The 16,168-nt window shown below is 35.8% G+C and overlaps 1 protein-coding gene across 38 annotated transcripts in view; it reads left to right on the forward strand.

Moving 5' to 3' along the window:
* HERC1 (HECT and RLD domain containing E3 ubiquitin protein ligase family member 1) overlaps window positions 1-16,168 on the forward strand; it is a 197,980-nt gene that overhangs the window by 128,363 nt on the left and 53,449 nt on the right. For 21 of the 38 annotated variants that reach the window (XM_084967006.1, XM_084967044.1, XM_084967018.1 and 18 more), the window contains 6 exons: window positions 1,038-1,277; window positions 1,650-1,733; window positions 3,851-4,371; window positions 6,175-6,950; window positions 9,280-9,478; window positions 11,585-11,745. In XM_084967006.1, the coding sequence (XP_084823132.1) occupies window positions 1,038-1,277; window positions 1,650-1,733; window positions 3,851-4,371; window positions 6,175-6,950; window positions 9,280-9,478; window positions 11,585-11,745 (1,981 nt within the window). The remainder of the gene's footprint in view (window positions 1-1,037; window positions 1,278-1,649; window positions 1,734-3,850; window positions 4,372-6,174; window positions 6,951-9,279; window positions 9,479-11,584; window positions 11,746-16,168) is intronic. The other 17 variants (XM_084967024.1, XM_084967077.1, XM_084967094.1 and 14 more) reach the window with 1 other exon arrangement.

Below are 16,168 nucleotides of genomic sequence, written 5' to 3' on the forward strand. Positions count from 1 at the left end.
TTTGTCTTTCCGTACTTCTCTCTCTTTCCCTCAAGTATGTAATTATATTTTAATGAATGGGAGTTGTTCTGTGAGTCTCATGTTGCCACCACTGTGTCAGAGGTTCTTAAGATCACCACTATATTCAAAAATTGGTAGGAAGACTCATAGGGCTCAGTATATATTGTTGCACTCATGATGACCAAGTTTTATTATAACAGCATAGTAAGGATACATAGTGGGATAATAAGGGAAAGAGACACAGGTGGAGCCTTGAGGAATCTATGTGTGGGCTTCCCTATGTTCTCTCCCTCCCATGCAGAGTCACATGGAGCACACTCTTATCCCAGCAACAAAACACAGCAACATGTGTGTGATGTTTTAGGGAAGCCCCTTAGGGACTTAGCGCTCAAGACTTTTATTGGAGACTGGCCATGAAGGTGCCCTCTGTCTGGAATGTACCAAAACTCCAAACTCCCAAAGGGAAAGCATATATTGAGTGTAAACCACATTGTTCAAACATTTTAGTCCTGGTGAGCCACCCTTATCATTTAGGAATAATTTTTTATAAGTGCAAGAAAGTATTTACCAGTTGAATTCCCAGATACTATCCAGGGGCAAGTGTTACAAGCTTGCCTGTTTAAAGACAGCAGTCTCAGGCCTGCTATTATTAACTCTTTTCTGTACAGAAGTATACATAAGAGAGTAGTTAGAAAATTTGTACGTAAAAGATTTAAGCTTTCCATTAATAATTTTCTGGACTGGACATATTTCCTCAGCTTCATAATTAAGATGTAAGCTAAAGTCATTTATTTTAAATAAATACTCAAAAGTTATGCTTAATATTCTACAAAGTAAAGATTAAATTTGTTTTAAAATCTTTACAAAATGGAGAAATTGTTTCATTTGTATGTTATTTTCACTTAAGCTGAAAATAAAGGTATGTTCTCATAAATGCATAAATTTATTTATAAGCATTCCTCAGTATTGTTCTATACAGTTAATAATATGTAAACAAGGTTTTTGAATATTCATAAACATTACCACTTTCATTTTAGTTTTACATTGTGAAGGAAAACAGAGGTAATGAAGGCACATGTGTTGGAGTTTCTCGCTGGCCAGTACACGACTTTAACCACCGTACTACTTCGGATATGTGGCTCTATCGGGCCTATAGTGGTAACCTCTATCACAATGGAGAACAGACTCTGACGTTGTCCAGCTTTACTCAAGGGGATTTCATTACCTGCGTGTTAGACATGGAAGCCAGGACCATTTCCTTTGGGAAGAATGGAGAGGTACTGAAACTCATTCAAAAGTGTTGAATGTTTTCTTGTTCATCCTCATCTCAGTTATTCAAGTGCTAGTTATTCAGTTTATAAATTACCCTTCTCTGCTTTTTTCTCTAATAACCTTTTGGTTCTTATGGTATTTATCAGCACCAAACAAGAGAAAGATAGTAAAATCCTCGTAAGGTTATTGAAACAGAAACAAATCAGAATCATTTATTATATGTAGAATTTCCTTTGTTAGCAAGGTTAATTGAGTTTCGGCTCTAGTAACTTTTGTTCTGTCACATAAGAGCTTTGAATCTTAATATAATTGAATATTAACAATTTTAAAAAATATTTTTGTTTCTTTTTTTTCCTATAACCTCTGCCATGCTATAGGAACCCAAATTAGCTTTTGAAGATGTGGATGCAGCAGAATTGTACCCATGTGTAATGTTCTATAGTAGCAACCCAGGAGAAAAGGTAATGAAACTTCAAACCTCTATAATTAGGCATAAAGGATATTTTTTATTAATATTTGTTAACATCAGATAGTGTTTACAAATATAACAAGCTACTTCTGCCATTAAAAATACCTGCTCAGATAATTCTTGTAAAAGAAGGTTAGATTACTTTTAGAAATTGCCTCTAATTCTTAAGGCACTATTTGATGTTCTGGTAATTTGCATATAGTGAGTCAGCTTTCAAACGTATGTGCAAGAAAGGAATTATAGGAAATAGTTTAGGGATAATCTGGTTCATTGGCACTTGTGCATATGAGAGAGAAATCTAGAAATAATCTTAAATGTAATCAGGTACCATTAGCAGAATAATAGAAGTTCTAGTTATGATGGGGAAGCTGCCTTCATTCATTCAGCTGAGGGGATTCTCAGACCTTGTTGATGGTATAAATTTGAATCCTAACCCTTAAAGAAATACCCTCTCACTAAAAACTTTCTTTCTCTATCTAAAACTCAGGCAGAGACAATTTCTTTGTGGGTCTCCCTGTGTGGTGGGCAGATTTGGTTTTCTATCCCATGCCTTTACTTGAAGATAAAGTATAGCCTGGGTCTGGTCGCCAGAATATCGAGTACAAAGTTTTCAGGCTGTCTTATATATAACATTTCTATAATGAAAGTGCTAGACTTGATAAATCCTAACTGTGAAAGTCACCTTTTATTCAGGTTTTTAAGTACTTTTTTAGAATTTTCAAGATGAAATTTCAAGGTAGCCATTCATGCGAGAGAGGAACTGCTTCTTGAATAGGTAGTCAGCAAAACCGAACTGGAAATAAAGAAGCAACCTAGTTCCTGCTTTATCACTTTCCTGATGATATTCTTGTAGCCCAGCTCTAGTATGTTCTGGTTAGAATGATGGCCTGTTGCCCTTCTGTGAACCTTGAAGGAACTCATTTAACCTTAGACTATGGATCAGTCCATTTATTTTACCCAGAAGCCTTCTCTGATTTCAGAATCTGAGAAAAAATACTAATAAATTTAACATCTTCGAACACTTACTTTGTGTTTGGCACTGTGCTGATAAGTACTTTATGTATATGGTTTAATTTAATTTTTTTTTTGGCCACACTTGGGACATGAGGAGGTTCTAGGCCAGTAATCAAACCTGTGCCACAGCTGTAACCAGATCTACAGCAGGGACAATGCTAGATCCTTAACCCATTGAGCTACAGGGGAACTCCCTCATCCTTAAAATAATGAGATAGCGTTATTAGTGCCATTTTTTTTCAGATGAAAGGTTGAGGTTTAGTAAGATTTCCAAAGATTACACAGTAGCATTAAGATTTGAACCCAAGTCTTGCTCTTCTTTTAACCTCTATGTCTTATTTGAAGTGTGTGTCCAGATTGGGAATATATCAATTATCTAGTTTTGTGATTTTATTTTTTGTGCTCCTGGAACAGTATAAAATGGTCCCAGGACTTTTTTTTTATTCTAGAGTATTGAGGATTAGAGTAACTAGACCCTCAAGACTTTTTTAGGGGAGTAAATTGAGTCAGTCACATACACCCTGGTCTGTGTCTGTCTTTTGGGTGGCCACAGCAGCATTCCTCCTCTCAGGCTCCAGGAAGTTTATAAATGACTTTTTTTTTTTTTGGTCTTTTTCTAGGGCTGCACCCACGGCATATGGAGGTTCCCAGGCTATGGGTCTAATCGGAGCTATAGCCGCTGGCCTACACCACAGCCACAGTGACATGGGATCCGAGCCCCATCTGTGACCTACACCACAGCTCACAGCAATGCCAGATCCTTAACCCACTGAGCGAGGCCAGGGATCGAACCTGCAACCTCATGGTTCCTAGTTGGATTTATTAACCACTGAGCCACAATGGGAACTCCAGTCTCCAGGAAGTTTAAATAATAGGGTAGCTTATTTCAGAGGACCATGCTGCTACTAACTTGAGTAGATCTATAATATTTGTTCACTCCTTATTGGAAGCCAGTAGTATAACATAACATGTATCAGGAGACCAAACACTAGTTCAACATGGGATTACATGTGTTAGAATTTACAGTTTCATAATTCATAGAATTAGTAGTTTAGGAGAACTATTAATAATCACGTTTACCCTCCTGTTTTATAGGTGAAAATTTGTGATATGCAGATGCGTGGCACACCACGAGACTTACTTCCAGGAGATCCCATTTGTAGTCCAGTAGCAGCAGTACTGGCAGAGGCTACTATTCAGCTTATTCGTATCCTTCATCGAACAGACCGTTGGACTTACTGCATTAACAAAAAAATGATGGAAAGGCTGCACAAAATTAAGATATGTATTAAAGAGTCAGGTCAGAAGCTCAAGAAAAGCCGCTCGGTTCAGAGCCGAGAGGAAAATGAAATGAGAGAGGAGAAGGAGAGCAAAGAGGAAGAGAAAGGTAAACATAATAGACATGGCCTTGCTGACCTCTCAGAGCCGCAGCTGAGGACTCTTTGCATAGAGGTGTGGCCTGTGCTGGCAGTGATAGGAGGAGTTGATGCTGGTCTTAGAGTTGGAGGTCGGTGTGTTCACAAGCAAACTGGGCGCCATGCCACGCTGCTGGGAGTGGTCAAAGAGGGCAGTACGTCTGCCAAGGTCCAATGGGATGAAGCAGAAATTACCATCAGGTATGATTTGTTGAGTTACACCTGTAGAAAATGAGTATTTAATGGTGATATGGGCCATTGCCTATGGGCAGTGAGTAATTATTTTAGATGAGCTGCCAGTTTACTTTTAAAAGTAATTTTTCATACAGCTGGGTATGAGTACTCTGATTTCAATAAGGAATATTTCCCAAACTCGTGTTCCTTAGAATACTTAGTAAAATATATAGTTTTTTTGTTTTGTTTTATGAAGAAAGGTAAGTTCACTAGATTAGGTTTAACTGGCATTCTTCTTTATATTTTTCATTTGGCTTGCTGCTTTTGTAAACATTTCCATTACACATTGGAATATAAAAAAGCCAGCCAGCATATCCATCAGTTACATTTTACGTTGGAGGGCTTTGAATGTAGAGTGGGTACATTTGAGTGACTAAAATTAGGTTTCGGATTATCAATGATACTCATGCTTTTTTTTAAAGCATATATTTCTATACACTCAGTGTGCTGTATTTTGGATAGATATGAAAGTTACATTTATTTGGCATAAACTATGTGCTTAAAAGCATTTGGCTGTGCTTGCAATCAGATAGGATTTTTGTGAAATAGAAACTTCATATCTTTAAAAGGAAGTATGTCAGGTATCTCACTTGATAAGAGGACTCATCTAATGACTCTTCATAATTGTATCATTTGAAAACATGGATTTATTAATGATATTTTTTAACTTCGTTATATTGCCTAAAGTGATTCTTTATTAATATGATATAGGACAATGTCAATAACAATGAATGGTTCTTAAGTATTTTTTGGAGGTGGCACTGTTTTAGAATCTAATGATAATTGCGTCCCCTCTCAGCCGAAAAATACATATACATGACGTTTGCACACAATTTCAGGAGGTAATGAACTCTAGTTTCCCCCTCCCCCATTCCAAGCTAAGAAAAGAATGAAAATTTTACTTGTGGAAGTATTTACCAATCCTTTTATTCTTTGTCTTATTTCAGAAAGGATTTATAGTACCTTATTAAGGTGTATACAATGTAGCAAAATAATTAAAACAAATAAGAAAAATGACACAAAAGAAAATAAAGTTAGAAAAGTTAAGCTAGAACCAAGACTTAGGTTAATAGAACAAGTGTATGCCACCAAACTTTATATACTTACTAAAGCTTTATATTCCAGTTTATTTAATTATAACCTGTTTAAACTTCTAGAAGTGCTTCCTGAGTATCAGGAAATATGTGATCATATTTTCTTTTAAACTTAATTAGAAGCATTAATTGAAGACTACAAAGTAATTTTTGGAATGAAACAAAATCTTCTCTGGAATAGTATATACATGGCCATCACCCATATAAAAACTAAATTTACTATGCACACTTGCCAAATAACTTATCTCAGGGATTGGCAAACTACATCTGGCCCAGTAGCCACACGGATTTGTTCAGGTTTACCAGTGGCTGCTTTCACACCATGATGGCAGGGTTGATAGGTTACAACAAAGACCATGTACCCTTCAAGGCCTAAAATATTTAGTATTTGGCTCTTTACAGAAATGCTGCTAATTCTTGGCTTACATTGTAATAATGAATATTCTTATTTGAAAGCATATGAACATCTGATTACTTTTGCATTAAACATCACATCTTCCCATTTTCTCATAATAGGTTCATTTTTCTCTTTGTTGTAATGAGTTCTCTAGTTTGTATAAATTATTCTCTGTACTGTGTACATGATGCATCTTATTTTGTCTACATTATTTTCTGTACCTTCCTCCCGTCTATCCCTCACTTGCTTCTTCCTGTGTCATTCTGATCTTTATTAAAGCTTCCCAACTTTTTGGTCGCCTAGTGATACTCCATTGTATAATCTGGAACCCTGTGAACCGCTTCCTTTTGATGTGGCACGATTTCGAGGCCTGACGGCTTCTGTGTTACTGGACCTCACATATCTGACTGGCATTCATGAAGACATGGGCAAACAGAACACCAAGCGACATGAAAAGAAACACCGACATGAATCTGAGGAGAAAGGGGATGTTGAGCAGAAAACTGAAAGTGAATCAGCTTTAGATACACGAACAGGCTTAACATCTGACGATGTTAAAAGTCAGGGTACCACAATCTCCAAATCAGAAAACGAAATAGCTTCATTTTCTTTAGATTCAGCAATGCCAGCTGTGGAATCCCAACATCAGATAACAGAAGGAAAAAGAAAAAATCATGAACACGTGTCCAAAAACCATGACATAGCCCAGTCAGAAATCAGAGCAGTCCAGCTGTCCTATATTTACCTCGGTGCTATGAAATCACTTAGTGCTCTTCTTGGCTGTAGTAAATATGCTGAACTGTTGCTGATACCAAAAGTTTTGGCCGAAAATGGCCACAACTCAGACTGTGCAAGCTCTCCAGTTGTTCATGAAGATGTGGAGATGCGTGCAGCCCTGCAGTTCTTGATGCGCCACATGGTAAAGCGAGCAGTCATGCGGTCACCCATAAAGAGAGCACTGGGATTAGCTGATCTGGAACGAGCTCAAGCCATGATCTATAAATTAGTCATCCATGGGCTTTTGGAGGACCAATTTGGGGGCAAAATTAAACAAGGTATGTTATCTGATTTTAGAAATTTTTGCTTTGTGCTGTTGAAATTATAATTGTTAGAAGTGATATATTCTGTAAGTGATTTTTAAAACTTTTTTGGCCAAAGCAACTTTGACAGTGTTTTTCCTTTGCAAGATGCACAGTTCCTTTCTGTTTCTTTATATTAATAATCATCTGTCTACAGGCATACCTAATTTTATTGCACTTCACAGATAACTGCATTTTTTACAACTTGAAGGTTTGTGGAAACCCTCAGTTAGGCAAGTCTTTCAGTGCCATTTATTCCAACAAAATTTGCTTGCTTTGTTTCACATTTTGGTAATTCTCACAGTATTTTAAACTTTTTCATTATTGTTGTATTTCTTATGCTGATCGGTGATCAGTGATCTTTGATGTCTGTACTGTGACTTGCTGAAGCCTCAGATGATAGTTAGCATTTTTCTTTAGCAATAAAGTATTTTTAATTAAGATATATCCATTGGTTGATTTTTTTAAGACACAATGCTGTTGTACACTTAATAGTATGAACATAAATTTATATGCACTGGGAAACTAAAAAGTTGCTTTATTGCGGTATTTGTTTTATTGCAGTGGTTTGGAACCAGAGCTACAATATCTCTGAGATATGCCTCTATCTATAATTTTCTCTTTTAAACCTATGCAACTATTAGAGCTTAATAATATTATTATATTTTGTAAAACTGAAATTTATTTATTTATTTTTTGTTTTGTTTTTGTTTTTTACAGCTGCAATTGCAGCATATGGAAATTCCCAGGTTAGGGGTTGAATCAGAGTTGCACATGCGGGCCTACACCATGACCATGGCAACACCAGCTCCAAGCTATTTCTGCTACCTACGTCACAGCTTGTGACGATACCAGATCCTTAATCCACTGAGCGAGGCCAGAGATCAAACCTGTATCCTCATGGGTACTAGTCAGGTTCTTAACCCACTGAGCCACAGCAGGAACTCCTAAAACTGAAATTTAAGTCATGCCAAAGGTATTCGTGTGTGTGTGTGTGTGTGTGTGTGTGTGTGTGTGTGTGTGTGTGTGTTTTCTTCCTTTGGGCTGCACATGCAGCATATGGAATTTCCCAGGCTAGGAGTCAAATCAGGACTGCAGCTGCTGGCCTATGCCACAGCCACAGCAACACAGAATCTGAGGCATGTCTGCGACCTGTACCATCGCTCACAGCAACACCAGATCCTTCACCCACTGAGTGAAGCCAGGGGTCAAACCCACATGTTCATGGATACTAATTGGATTTGTTACCTCTGAGCCACAATGGGAACTCCCATGTACTCCTGTATTTTTTTAATCTGATTCAATATACATATTATTCTGATAACTTCTCAGACATATTTTAAAGTACTACTTTTGTAAACTCTATATTGTGTGTAAACAACCTTGTTTTAGCCTCACCTTTGGGGATAATACAAACTCTGAGATAAAAGTGAGATTCATTCAGTAAATGTTTATAGGGTGCCTGCTATGTGCCAGGTACTCCACGGGATTTTGGGACGCCAACAGTGCACAAAACAAAGTCAATTTCCTTCATAGTGTTTCCATCATTTTTTTTTTCTTCCGTCCCTTCTCTTCCTTTTCCTTTTCCCATACTCCCCTCCTTCCTTTCTAAGCTTAGATAGTAAATTGAAGTGTAAGGTGCATATAAATGGGAGTGTTAAGATCATGATCATGAAAGGTATGTGGTCATTTAGCAAACCAAATAGCTGTCTGTTTGTAATGGCTGCTATCTTGATTATGTTTATTTGTAGTCTCCCTTAAGATAAGAAAAATAACAAATACTTTGTAAGCCCTTAGATATTTAACTTAGAAAAAAAAATCTTAGGAGTAATTTGTGAGGCATTGTCCTTTTAGAGCATGGAGTCTAGGTTTTTTTTTTTTTCTTGTATTTACACATCTTCATCTCTGATGCCTATTTTGATGTCTTTAAACAAGCAAAAATCAAAGTGCTAAGGATACACAGTTTGAATGATTAGGTATCTTTAGAGAACCCCTGGTTAAATCTTGCAAGCAAAGTGAAATTTTTTTTTTTTTATTTTCAAGAGAATCTTCTCTAAAATATAAAGTGAGTATTTACAAGGACTTGTTGCATTATTGTTTGTGCATAACGAGCATAATAGTGAATACAAGGATGCATATATGCAAGAACATTTTTTTTCTGTAAATCTTTCACAGAAATTTCTACTTAAGAAATACATTTATAAGCCTTCCAAATTAAAAGTGAGAAGTTTTCCGTTCTCTTGTCTCTTTTGAAAACCAAAAACAAAACCCTTACTACTTTTTTAACTTTTACCTTGGTCTATAGAGATTGATCAACAAGCTGAAGAAAGTGACCAAGCCCAGCAGGCACAGACACCAGTTACCACTAGTCCTTCAGCCTCGAGCACAACTTCCTTCATGAGCAGTTCACTGGAAGATACCACAACTGCCACCACTCCAGTCACTGACACAGAAACAGTGCCTGCATCTGAGTCCCCAGGAGTGATGCCACTTAGTCTTCTCAGGTGGGGAAGTTGGCCTTTAATGTTTGCCGTATTGATGCCTGTGGTTCTGAACCTCTAATTGTTCTCTTTGGAAGAATGTGCCCACTAAGTCAAGGTATACTGGAACTAGAGGGAACCTAGAAGATGATAGAGTCAAATTCATTTTACTGAAGTTGGAAATACTCCTCATAAGTTTAATAAAGTCTCAGAGCCAGTCAGTGGTGGTCCCATATCTAATCAACAGTACCACTGACAGGTACCTGTAGTACCTGGAGTATCATTATCTCCTTATAAGGATCTTTTCTGGGGGGCTAGGCTTCTGAATATTTTTTTCTCAAAAGGTAAACATTTGTATTTTGAATATTAGAGCCTCAAGAAAGAACTTACCTGCAAGAAAATAATTTTCTCTTCTCAGGTATTTCCCTTTTAAGCATAATTCTTTACCTATACCTTTATTCTTGTGGTGAGATCAAACAAGTCTACTTTTCAAATGAAAAAGCATCTCTTATTGCATGTCCTCAGCCAATCCTACTTTGATAAGCTCATAAATTCCAAATAATGTTTAAGTTTCTTTTTGCTTCAGTTTACCAATTGTTATACACAAAATGAAAACCTTCGAGTGAAAATCTTTAAGGAGAGACTAGTTTGTGAGCCCTCTTAACTAAGGTTTAAGTGAAATAAAGGGAATTCAGAATGGTTAGTTTCCTCTTTTTCTTGTTTCTTTCCCTTTTTCCCTGAATTGACAGGTCACTATTATTTCCAATGTGTAGACTGACATCTTAGAGAGTGGAGGAGAGAGTGGCTGTTGTAATGATGCTAAGTTATTGATGTTCACAAGAGCCACCTGGGCTTTTTAAAGCTCTGGGACTGTATCTCCCAGCAAGTCTCATTCAGTAGGTCTGGTGTGGCACCTGCTTTGCATTTGAATTAAGTTTCTTCAGTGATTTTGATTCCATGGCTTCAGCTCACACATTAAGAATTAATGCTTTTGGTCTTGGGTAGAAGGAGTGCTAATCCCAGTAGCTACCAGTGCCTGGTCCCTACACATCTGCTGCCTCTTAGCTCTCTCACTTAAATAACAGTTCCAAGAGGTGCTTCTGTTCAAGAAAGGAGAAAGAGAATGATAGGATATTCTAATATGGTTTTAATCCTTCAGGCAGTTACATAATTCAAGGCATCCACAGAGGATCAGTAATGCTGTGACTCTTTGTTGCCTTTCAAGCTCCATAGGCATGGGATTCAGTGGTAAAATAATGCTCCGTTGCTCCCAGAGACATTCACCAGGCCTATGACCCCTTCTTTCCTCTTAGTTGTCATTTCCCTGGTATTGGTTGGGATATATTAGAGCTGCAGTTGTCTCTGCCTGGCTCAGCATCATTTAATAAGAGAAAAATCAGGGAACAGCTGCTGCTTGTGTGAATACCATCATATTACAGTTACTTGACTGAGTCAACAGTGCTTTTTTGATACTTAAAAGTTGTTATTGGTTCTATGGGACAAATCTAAAGAGCAGATTCAGTAAGAATCTTCTGGTGGACTTTATTCTTTAGCCAGTGTCTGCCTTCTTAGCTTGAGAGGGGCTGTGTCTCCTGTATCTTTTTCCCTCTGCAGAGCTGGCATATCGTTCATATGCTCTTTCTCAGTTGTGTTGGGTCACTGAGCACTTATCTTTTCTTTCTGTAACTTACCATAGATTATTACTTTGGATCCTTGTGAATAAGTTCATGGCTAACTAGTGAATGTATATCTGAACTAACTGTAAATTATTTATCTTTAAAAGCCCTTTTTATTCTCTAACTACTATATGCCTACCAAAATGCCCATGTCATCTTGGTTTTATAGTAGGAGAAAAGTTCCCTGAAGTCAGGAATTTAAAAAAAGCTATTTTGTTTATTGCTGTATTCTCCCTACCTGCTGTTAAACAAATGAAAAGATATTATTGTTTTTATAGTGAAAGCATCCTATGAGATAATGATTTTAAAATGTAGCATCTCTCTCGTTCCCCCTAATTAAATTATATCTAACTTGAATGATTTTCCAGGTTGCATATTCTTTTATAAGAAGATTATGATGTATATATTCTTTTCTAATTGGATTTCTGTGCTAACCATTGTTGTTTTCTTAAAGGCAAATGTTCTCTAGTTACCCAACTACCACTGTACTTCCCACACGTCGTGCACAGACTCCTCCAATATCATCGTTACCAACCTCTCCTTCTGATGAAGTAGGAAGGAGGCAAAGCTTAACTTCTCCTGATTCCCAGTCAGCAAGGCCAGCTAACCGCACAGGTGCGTGTGCTATCATGCACTATGACACCCAGACCATGGCATTTCATATGTGTGGCACTTTATTACGTGGGCATTGCATTTTGTCTTCACTAAAGGTAAAATAGTCAATTTAATTAAGGGAGATCTGCCCTGTCAAACTGAGCTCTCTTCTCTGTTTTGAAACTATAGGTTGAATTATGGCTATGTAGGCAAGAAATAATGTACTGTATCGATTATATTAGGCCTTTCTTCTTTTCCATTATAGGCATTTTTAATGCTATGAATTTCCCTCTAATCAGTGATTTTACTGCAAGCTATAAATTTTGAAATGCTGTGTTTTCATTTTCATTCAGTTTAAAGTACTTTCTATTTTACCATTGATATCTTCTTTGACATATGGGTTATTTGGAAGTATATTATTTCATTTTCAAGTATTAGGAGATTTTCCAGGCATCTGTCTATTGTTGATTCCTAATTTAATTGTCATCCAAGACTATATCTTGTATAATTTGAATTATTTTAAATTTATTGAAACTTGTTTTATGGCCCAGAATATGGTCTGGATTTTTAATAGACATTCCATGTGCACTTGGAAAAAATGTGTATGTGCTGTTGTTGAGCGGTGTTCCAGAAATTGTTGGTTAAGTGAGTTTATTGATAGTGTTGTCCAGGTCTTTATCCTTACTTATTTTTCGTTTATTTATTCTGTCGGTTACTGAGGAGTGGTGTTGAAATCTCTGACTGTAATTATGGATTTTTCTGTTTCCCCTTTCATTTATTAGTGTTCATTTCATATAATTTAGGTCCATAGACCTTTAGAATTCTTTTATCTTTTCAGTTACTTGACCTCTTTGCCATTATGAAATGACTCTCTTTATCTCTGGTAATATTCTTTGCCCTATATTTATATTTACATGCCCTATATTTTATTTATATGCCCTATATTTATATCAGATAAAGTCTGCTTTATCTGATATAAATATAACCATTTCCGATTTTTTATTAGCCTTATAATGGTATATCTTCTCCCATCGTTTTACTGTTAACTTACTTGCGTGTTTATACATAAAGTAGATTCCTTAAAGGTAGTCTATAGTTGGGCCTAGCTTTTTATTTATTTATTTATTTATTTATTTTTATTTTATGTTTTTGTCTTTCTGTCTTTTTAGGGCCACACCACGTTATGTGGAGGTTCCCAGGCTAGGGGTCTAATCAGAGCTACAGCTGCTGGCCTACGCTCAGCCACAGCAACTTGGGATCTGAGCCACGTCTGTGATCTACACCACAGCTCATGGCAATGCCAGATCCTTAACCCAGTGAGCAAGGTCAGAGATTGAACCCGCAACCTCATGGTTCCTAGTCAGATTTGTTAACCACTGAGCCATGATGGGAACTCTGGGTTTAGCTTTTTAAATTCAACCTGATGTCTTCTGTCTTTTAGTTAGGATGTTTGGACCATTTACATTTAATGTGATTATTAGTGTAGATGGGTTTAAGTCTACTAAATCTAACATCTTTAAGTTCATCTTTCTGTTCATCTCATCTGTTCTTTGTTCCAATTTTCCTCTTTTTCTACCTTTTAGTTAGTATGTTTAGACCATTTACATTTAATGTGATTATTAGTGTAGTTGGGTTTAAATCTACTAAATCTAACATCTTTCTGTTTATCTCATCTGTTCTTTGTTCCCATTTTCCTCTTTTTCTACCTTCTTTGAATTAAATGAGTATTTTCAAAATTCCATTTTATCTCTTTTGTTGCCTTATTAGCTATACTTGGTATTATATTTTTAGAGATTACTTTCAGGTTTATAATATATGTTCTTAATGATCACAATCTACTTGCAAGTAATGTTATACCACTTCATGTGTAGTAAAAGAATCTAACACCAGTATACTTTCATTTCCCCTTTCTCAGCCTGTATAGTTTTGTTATTATAAATTTAACTTCTACATATCTTATAAAGCCCCATAATACATTATTATTTTTACTGTAAACGACCAATTATCTTTTAAATGTATTTAAAGAAACTAAAGTATGTATTTTGCATTTACCCACATATTTACTAGTTCTGAGATTCTTTATTCTTTTATGTATATCCAGATTTCCATGTAGCATCATCTCCTTCTTATAAAGACTTCCTTTAACACATCCTGTAGTGGTCTGCTGGTGGTTAATTCTTTTGGCTTTGTATATCTGAAAGAATATTTCACCTTCATTTTTGAAAAATATTTTCACTGGGAATAGAATTTTAGATTGACAGTTTATTTTTCTTTCAGTACTTTAAGATGTTACTCTACTGTCTTCTGGCTTGCATTGTTTCCAGTGATAAGTCTTCTGTCTTTCTCACATTGATGTAGTATGCCTTTTTCTGTGGCTGCTTTTAGGATTTTTCTTTATTTCACTGGGCTTAAGCAATTTGATTATGATCTGCCTTGGTGTCATTTTTTTCATGTTTCTGGTGCTTGGAATTTGTTGAGCTTGGATCTGTAGGTTTAAAGTTGTCATTAAATTCGGAAATTTTTCATTCATTAGTTTTTTAGATTTTTTTCTGTGCCACTACTCCTTCATTTCAATCTCCAGTTATGTGTATATTACATTGCTTGAAGTTGTCCTATCAGTCACCATCATTGATGCTCTGCTCTTTTTTGTTGTTGTTGTTTTAAGCTCTTTTTTTCTGTGTTTCATTCTGGGTAATTTTTATTGTTTTGTCTTCTGGTCCCTACTATTTTCTTTTGCAGTATCTAATCTGCTTTTAATCTCATCTGGTGTATTTTTCCCTCAGATTTTGTAGTTTTCATCTCTAGAAGGTCTGTATATGTTTTTTTTAAAAAATATCTCTTGGCTTTTTAATGTCCTCAGTTTTTCCTCTACCTCTCAGAATACGTGGAATAACAGTTTTCATTATTAGAATAGTTACACTCTGTAAAATCACTGTGAACACGGAACTAGCAAAAACTGAACCATTGTTCCTTGGGAAACTATAGGGCTACGTTTCTATGAGTTTCTGGTCATGCTTTGTCAACTGATCAATATATAACCTTATTTTATGTGTGTTTCAATTTAAAGACACCGTATTTAATATATAGTGTTGATTCATTAGCATTGAACTCATGGCCAGCAACACGATTAACTCATGCTTGAATAAAGCTTATTTAATACAGATATATTCTCCATAAGACACATTGCAGCCTTCTTGCATTTAGGAACATTAGACAGCATTTCAGCACTATACTTGGAGGCCAACTTAAACAATAAAATCAACAAAAACACAAAAAATGCAAAAAAAGTAATACTAAATGGCATGAAAAGGACATTTGCTTATAGTCTGAGAGCTGAATCAAGAGGTCTTACCTTGTTTGACCTCGGCTGAGAACAAATGCACCAAGGAGACTGAATTTTTTTGTCACCCTATGCATTGAATGACTGTGAAAGTGTTGTATTGATTTCGGAGTTGCATATTAATTTTAACGAGTAGGTCGATTTACATATAAGGGATCCATAAATAATGAGAATCAACTATTTATGATATCTGTTTTAATGTCCTCTATATTTAATTTATCAATTATCTCATTTCTAGGTCTGTTTCCATGAACTGTTTTTTCTCCTTATTTTGAATTATATTTTCTTGTTTCTTTACATGTTTGGTAATTTTTTTATTAGACACAAGACATGGTGAATTTTACCTAGTCGGGTGTTGGGATATATGGCATTTCTTTACTTGCACTTTAACTTTGTTTCAGAACACAGTTAAGTAATTTGAAAACAATTTGATTGTTTTAGGCTGCCTTTTAAGCTTTGTTAGGTGGGACCAGGACAGTTTTTATCCAATGCCTTATGTGTTACAAAGTTGTTTTGTTTTTTTTTTCACTCTGGCTTATGATAACAAACTCTTCCCAGCCCTGTGTGAATGCTGCTGCTTCTTGATGATTATTTCCCTAGCTTTGGGCAGTTGGCTGCATTAGCATCAACTAAAGAGTCATGGGGAAGATGACCCTTTGCACTTTTCTGGAGTTCTCTTTCTGGGCAGCTCTCTAATTTCTTTAAGATTTCTCCTTTCTGGTATTCTTTTTTTTTTTGGAAATTTATTCTATACTTTATCCCATTTTGCATGGCTTTCATCTTTACTATTTAATATTACCTATTACATTTCAATTTTTCTTTAAAAATTAGCATAGTATTAAAATCATGTATATTATGCAACTAAAACTTATAAAAGAAGAAAGACTTATATACCATTAAATACTTTATATAGCATAATAAAAAATAACTGGTAAGAATAACAAAAATAATACACCCTCTGAAAATAAGTAAAATATAAAATGCATAAATTGGTTAAAAAACAGTGTAACTATATAAATATGTCCTCACCATTTGTTACATCTTATTGATTCTTCAATATAGGCATTACACCATTCTAGGTGATGTGCTAATAAACAAGACATT

The sequence above is a fragment of the Sus scrofa genome, chromosome 1 (assembly GCF_054392235.1).
Source record: "Sus scrofa isolate SSC_HxYL_T2T_F1_AM1 chromosome 1, Sscrofa_HxYL_maternal_Yorkshire_Landrace_v2.0, whole genome shotgun sequence".
NCBI lineage: Eukaryota > Metazoa > Chordata > Mammalia > Artiodactyla > Suidae > Sus > Sus scrofa.